This window comes from Macrobrachium nipponense, chromosome 6 (genome assembly GCF_015104395.2).
Source record: "Macrobrachium nipponense isolate FS-2020 chromosome 6, ASM1510439v2, whole genome shotgun sequence".
Classification (NCBI taxonomy): domain Eukaryota; kingdom Metazoa; phylum Arthropoda; class Malacostraca; order Decapoda; family Palaemonidae; genus Macrobrachium; species Macrobrachium nipponense.
This window is the reverse complement of record NC_061108.1, coordinates 99,050,596-99,058,314: the sequence shown is the minus strand read 5'-3', so window position 1 is coordinate 99,058,314 and position 7,719 is coordinate 99,050,596. Positions and strand designations below refer to the sequence as shown.

At 35.2% G+C, this 7,719-nt stretch overlaps 1 protein-coding gene across 6 annotated transcripts in view; it reads left to right on the top strand.

The window, feature by feature from the left end:
* Window positions 1–4,500: 4,500 nt before the first annotated feature.
* Window positions 4,501–7,719, top strand: part of LOC135216669 (neither inactivation nor afterpotential protein G-like) — a 43,663-nt gene continuing 40,444 nt past the window's right edge. For 2 of the 6 annotated variants that reach the window (XM_064252063.1, XM_064252057.1), the window contains exons 1-2: window positions 4,501–4,648; window positions 6,744–6,968. In XM_064252063.1, coding sequence (XP_064108133.1) covers window positions 6,929–6,968 — 40 coding nt within the window. In that variant the 5' untranslated portion in view covers window positions 4,501–4,648; window positions 6,744–6,928. Of the gene's footprint in view, window positions 4,779–6,743; window positions 6,969–7,719 lie in introns of all 6 variants that reach the window. The other 4 variants (XM_064252058.1, XM_064252060.1, XM_064252061.1 and 1 more) reach the window with 4 other exon arrangements.

Below are 7,719 nucleotides of genomic sequence, written 5' to 3'. Positions count from 1 at the left end.
AACCATAACGGCTTAGGCTGTCTAATGAAAAATGTTAATACTTTTGGGCCACTGGCTTGGAAAAAGTGCAAGATTATAATATATGCATGTGCTTACACAAGCTCTTACTCTAACCCCCTAACATATTTACCTAAATATGCATACATTCATACATGATATATATATATATATATATATATATATATATATATATATATATGTGTGTGTGTGTGTGTGTGTGTGTGTGTGTGTGTGTGTGTGTGTGTGTGTATGAAGTACTATCTTTTCGTACAAACTTCTGACATACGACATATATATATATATATATATATATATATATTATATCATATATATATATATATCCCCCATATATATATATATGCACACACACATATATATATATATATATATATATATATATATATTTTATGAAAGTAAAGCATAAATTACGAGTTTCTTTTACATCTAATGTCAGCATACAAGAGACTGGCAGTTAACTGCAATCAAGGAGAATGACAAATGAACTGTCATACTCTAACCTGTTCAGAAAAGTATGTTTGCAGCACTGTTTATATGGAATGACGATGGAAATATTAATCTAAAAGTCACGAAGTAAAGGAAATTGTCAACTGTAGAGATAAGCCAAAACTGCCCCATTGCATCAATCTTAAAAGTCTCAAAGAAAATAGTCAAACTTTGAGATAAGCCAAAACTGTCCTCATTGTATTAATATAGCTGATATTTACTAAACTAATAATAATATGATACTAAATATTGCAAGAGTGTATTTTTCACTTTATGTCTCCAGTTGAAACCAAGCTCTCACCGATTGTTTGGAAATCGCGTGAATTTACTTCTATTCTGTTACTGAGTGAATTATCTGGTGCTCTCTCTAAAACTAACGGTAGATATGGCTTTAAAACAAAATGGAAATGTCGACAATAAGGAAACATTGTTTCCAGTCTTCTATTGTAAACTATATTATTTTGACTGGCAACAGATGTTATTTTATACGTAAGATTATACTTTTTCAACTTCTGGGTGATTATTTTGGGGAAATAGCTACAGGACTGTATTTTGTATCTTTCACTTGTCATAAAGCAGTCAAATTTAGAAAATCGTTTTTGTGAAATCAATGATGAAAATTAGACAAAGAAAAAAATTATTCAGATGCATGGGTAGATTGAGTTCAATGACAATTTTATTCCATGGAGTGACGTTGACTGTTAGAAAACGTGCGAGCTGACAACTATCACATATTAGTGATAATATATCTCAAACGAAGATGACTCTTGCTTTGAATATTTTTTCCTATGATTTTTTTCTTTTCATTTTGGCTTCAGATTTTGACCACAGTGAACAGGTGGATAGCAATCCATTGACTGCCCTCAGCGACAGCTGATTAGGTACCAAGAAATGATGCTTAATTTTCAACATTTGTTTTGACTAAATAGCAAAAAACAAGAGAAATAGCAAGACTGATTAATCGATAAGCTATGACAACGCTATTTTCAGTGCCAGTGACAGTAACAGTAATATGAGCATTAGTATATAATTAAATAATGCTAGTAAGTAACTATGTTTAGAATTACGTATTCGTGCAACATTCTCAAAATAAATTTAGAAGAAATATCAAGCAGTAAACGTTTTTTTTACTTAAGTAGCGACTGCTTTATACAGACAGACATACTAAGCTACAATGAGATATGTATATTGAATCAGGGAGCAAAAATTGATAATTCCAAAATACAAAACAAATCTTATTTATTTACTTTATCCCAACTGACCCAACTTAGCCCTGCTCTCTCTCTCTCTCTCTCTCTCTCTCTCTCTCTCTCTCTCTCTCTCTCTCATCTTCTCTCTCTCTCTCTCTCAAGACATATATTTATATATTTATATATATATATATATATATATATATATATATATATATATATATACTACATATATTATATCTATATATATATATATATATATATATATATATATGGACGTTCTACACGGTAATGATGTTATAGTATTCTCCTGAATGCACCTTGAACAAGCGCTTCCAAGATAAAACAAAAGGCTTAGATCTAGAAGAATAATGCTGGTTTTTTAGGCTTACTAAATTTCTCATTAACATAAGCGTTTCATGCTAATTTCTTATACCTTTACCACTGTTGTTTTTGTCTCCTCATTTTCCATGAGGACTAAAAGTAGAGGGATATATATATATATATATATATATATATATATATATATATATATATATTATAAAAAACTAGCAAAATCTACGAAGCATTGTTTCCTTTAGTACCAGACGCTGATAGAGCAGATAAACAGTAGTGTTATGTATCCGAATAGTGTACGTGAATAACAGACGTCATTAATTCAAGACATTCAGATCTGAAAAATTTTAACATTTGTAAATTGTTAAGCAAAAGATCCCCTTCGGCAGGCATATTTTTCCTATATTGCTTTATTCTGCTACACTTTTTCTTCTAGCGCCCAACTAACGTTACTCTACAATATCTCCCCACCAAGACTAACACGAGTCAAAACTCACTCTCCCTCGACAATTGACTGTTCTATGGAATTCCCAGTTTCATACACGATCAATAACAAAGAGAATCTTGCCCCGGAGTTCTCGATTAATCACAGAAACAGCCATTTGTTCATAACGCTATTCGTCACATATACCAGTTATCCCATATTGACGCTTTTCGGAAGTGAAAACAACTTTCGGTAAAACTGCAGCTTAGTTGCGTGGGCTATTTTCCGCGACTCGCCGACTGAAAAGTCGCCATAATCGGTCATTGTGACGAATTTCCGGCCAGCGTAATAGGAAACCCACTTTTCAATAAGGATATATACTATAGTAGATTCACATCAACCGTGCATCTGATGTCTAGGCCAGTCCCATACGACGTTCCTAATTGGCTGTTAAGCCTTTCACAGGGATGGAAACTCTCGAGAGTTCACATAGGCAGGATGCATGTTCCACCTCTACTGAGGGATACGTCTGTGAGTGACTTATCAAGAGCCAATCGGGAGCGTCGTAATCGGGACCGGCCTAGACATCAGATGCATGGTTGATGTGAATCTACTATCGCCTAACCTCCCTTAACCTAACCTGACCTATACTCTGTTTTTTTTTTTTTCATCTGCCCATCAGCATGAGCGACCCGGCCGGCATTCGATTGTAATCCCTGCCCCGTGTGTCAGGACTCAGGGGTAAACATCACCGACTCATAATCGTAATTTCGTAAACAACCAAACAGAACATAAGTTTGAGGGGTTGCCAAAAGAGGCCGAAATTTTACTTGGTTCATAAAAGACTCAAGTCTCATTTTTTAACAGAGAAGACTCAAAGATGGATAATTACATAACATGTTAATAAAAAAAAATAGGGACAGTGCGGATTACGAAGTTAGTTGTTTTACACGGAGCCTGCAATATCTAAGTTGCTGCTGATTGCTGAGATCAGTCTGTCATTCAACGATGGCCCGCCCCCCGCCTTTTTTTTTTTTTACTTTGGTCAAAGTGGCATACAAATAAAAAGAAATCTTATCTTCACATAAGCTGTTTTACAGTATATCCGAGTCTTACTGGCAAACAATGAAACTCTAGATACATGGACACAGAGAATAAAAAAAAGTGTTGGAGGTAAATAGTAATAAGAGAAAACTCAGATTAATTGCCGAAAAGTTGGAAGAATTAAATCATTAGAATTCACACTATTTTTAAGCTGCACATAAACACACATAGAAACCCAAAAATCACGTTATAATATTGAGTTCTTGGAAGTTCCGTTGGTGCAAGCGCGCTGGGTGTCGGAAACTCAACATGAGAAATAGTTTATCTCGAAGTGTTCATGAATGGAAATCAACTTTTCAGGGAAGGCTTTACCAACTGAGGACGCCAGGAAAAAAAAAAAAAATCTGTCGAGTGGCTGGTTGCATAATGACCCATATCCTACTTGTCATTATGGTAGTCCCTTTTCCTCAAGGTTAGTAGCCTATGTCTAGGATTTATTCCCTCCCTATACACTCTGTTTACTTTGTATGATACTAGTTTTACGACATTCACACTTATCTAAGATTGTAGAATTGATTTAAATTGATTTATAATGATAAAGTTGTTGGCAAGTTGCAGACAGGACTCAACGAATGAAAAGTTAGACTAATGAAACCTTTGCAGATAGGGTTATAGTACTAGAAGCAATATTTGTTTCTTTTTTAAATAATGGATAAGATATAATGCCCAGAACGAATAACAGCAATGATAGTAATAATAATGATAATAATCACAAGCTCAACAGGAATAGTAGCACGAATAATAATGTGAAAAAAATCAAGTTGGAAAGTGAATGGTGTTTTCTTTCGAATGAATGAGTCACCTGTTCTCAGTAACACCCTATGCACCAGAGAGTGCATTCAGACCTTACCCCTACAACTAGGAAAGCGGTGCGATGAACACGGAAAGATTTGCTGAGGTCGGCGTTGACGTTACAAGGCTGACCCCATTCTCGTAACCTCTCTTACATAATCTCCTCCCCCTCAGAAGCAGGTGGCTCCGAGGGGACTTTTACGCGGGGAGTTTAGTCACTCGTTTCTCTCCCGGCAGTGCCTCCCTTGCTACCGCGGCGCTGGGAATAATATAGGCCGAGTCGGGAGTTGCTCATCTTGTGAGTGAGAGGAGGATACGGATTAGTTTAAACCGTAAACTTCCTTCAAACAGCGAAGTGCTTGTGTAGGGGTTTCAATTAAATCCCTTTTGTTCTCATTTTTGTGTGATACGTTGGCAGGTATAGAACGGTAAAGAGTGAAGACTAACCCATTTTTTCTGTAGAAAAAGATAATTTTTTTTAATGTAATCTTAAATTAATGTAGAAAACTACTTCCAGAAACAGTTTTCTAACGGAAAATTATATCCTGATAGATTTATCAGCCAGCAATAAAGTAGATGCAGGTTTATTAAAATAAAATGGATTCGTACAGTTTATGTAATAACTTATAAAAAAAAAATGCCCGTGAAATCATTTCATGTCGTCATGAGCACGTTCGCGCTGATCCGGATAAGTCTCAATTAAGATATGGCATAAAGGCTGTTCTAGGCAAACCTGGATTAAGTCATTCCTCTAAGGTCTGAGGTAGACAGAACCGATGACAGAAATTTCAAAGGTGACGAACTCTAACGTTATGAAAAATAAATAAATAATAAAGTATCAGTCTAATATATGTGACTTTAAATATTTCATTTATTCCCATATGTAACTTTGAATGATATTTTAAGGAAAGTATCCACTTTAATTCTAAAGGCTTTCGATAGTGAATATTTTTGTCTTGTTAAATGACAGTCTGCATTCTCCAAAATATTTATTATATTCGATGGGAGGTCATACTAACTGAAAACGCTTTCGAATTTCCGTAGAAAAAGAGTGAATTATTGTAAGTCTACCCCTTACCTATATTTTCCCGCTAATGGGAGTCAGAATATGTTACGGTCGGTGAGTTTTGCCTCATTAAAGAAAGGGTTGCAAGATGTGCATGAAGCGAAATAATCGTTCCTTGTCGTTGGAGAAAAGTGTAGACAGGCTTCCGTTAATTTAGAATGTGGAACATGTAAAGGAATCTCAAGAGAAGATGAGCTTGGAATCTGATTAGAGAAAGGATAAGCAATCCGCTGTTCACTATAAACAGGCTGTGAAATGTCTGTGTAAAAAGGAAACACTGCGTATGCCGATAGTGTATTTAAGGTAAACTGTTATACACCTGGATGAAATGGGCACATTATACTATAATGAAGCGATTATGACAGAAATTGAGGAAAAAGCAAATATATTTCACAACCGTGAGTGCAAATATATGTTGTGAATGGAAGTTGAATGACTAATGTTAGTCATGGATTTGTCTTTGATTGCTTGCTATTTAATAGCAAAGGGAAATTACAGAAGCTAGTGGAAGAGTTTGAAAGACGAGGAATGTGAAAGTGAATATTTGAAGGGGTAAAGCTGTGATAGTTTGCATGGAAGCAGTGGAATATGTTGGGATGAATAGTAACGTTAAATGCATTGCATAAAGAAGAACAAAGCATGAGATGCCAGACAGTCATAGAAGCTATCTTGTTATATGAAATAAAGTGTGGCTGTTCTGTGTTTAAAGAAAAAAAAGGTGTTGGATTCCGGGAGAGTGAGTAACATAAGGATCTGCTGGACAGATAGAAGTTACCTATGGTTAATAGATAGACAAGGAAATGTTGAGCTCTTTTGGTCGTCTACGGGGAATGAGATTTGATAGAATGGTGATTATAGTTGATTTTGTAGTCTCTTCTAAAAAAGTAAGAGTAGGAGATCTGGAGCTGATAGAATTATTATAACACTGTCTGTGCATTGTTGATCATGAGTCATCTTTTCTACGAGGAACTTACTTCCCTGGAAATGTCAATGATAAAAATACTGCAATTCATTTTAATGATTAAGGCAAATAATCATGATAAGTGACATTCGAGAAATGTCATGCTTTGTATCCGAGCCTAACTGCGCACCTGGGAAATCTTCCCGCGTAAGTGTTTAGCTATAAAAGGCCACTGAAAATTGATCTTCAGGCTACGTTAAGGCCGGAATAAGGATGAAGAAAAGTACATGCATTCAGAAACGTAGAAGAGAACCTAGCATATCCTCTATATTTTTGCGAGTATTGTTTTTTTACCGACAAAAGTAACTGAAACCTATTGAATTGAATATTTATAATACAGAAATTTTTTCTTCATTTTATATATAGGCCTTATTTTCAAAATGATCGATTCAAGTTGTGCCTGCCTCTGTGAGTTGTGATTTGACTGAGATTACAAGAAATGCTTCTTTAAGACAAACAAGTAAGTTGTTTGACCTTATGGTAGCAAGTGCGGTGCGTCCTGAGACCATTTCAAAAAGGTTACAATTTGATTGCCGGGTCGTCTACGGAAAATGGCAACGGTGCAAGAGAACTGGAGTCTTTCAAGAGTTGGTAAGTAGCCAAGAGTTGTTGCTTTCATTTTTCTCTTTAAGGACATCTGAGGGTGGGTGAATCTAATGTCTTGTCACTACGCTTGATCAGTTTAAAATGTGCCACTTTAAGGTCTGAGGTTTATTATACAAAATGACTGTGAATTCTGAAATCTTTAGCTTCAAGGAAAGTTTGAGTAGGTGACCAGCTAAACGATAGTATTGGTTGTATGATATTAGTGTTATAAGTATTCTTTTATTGAGAAGCTGCGTTGTAGTTTGCGATAAGGTACTCTTAGTAGAGAGACCTTCGAAAGTAGTAAATAGTATATGACTATCTTGAGCACGCTTGGAGAAACCAAGTATTTTTACATTTTCATATAAACTTATGAATGGCCCATCATGGAATCGGCTTCGCTTTGAATCAGGTCTAAGCCATTTTTTTCTCTGAAGAATTCTGTGAAGACAAGAAATACTCACCAACCATGACAAAATTGGCAGAAATGGCTTTCTTTCGTAAATCATCTATTTTATCACCTGCAAAATCATTAGCTCATAACAAAAAATATTACCGTGGAGCTTAGTATTGATTGATAAGTTTGAGGCTAAATAGGCAGCACATTTGCAAAGGTGGTTGATTCCGAAATTGAACAAGATACATGGCAATAATTTGGAAAAAAAATCTGAATTAATCGTCATAGTTTAATTAAATGTCCCTTATCATAAATACATGCATTAATCTTATTGTAATTTACGTTTACACGCATGTGTAT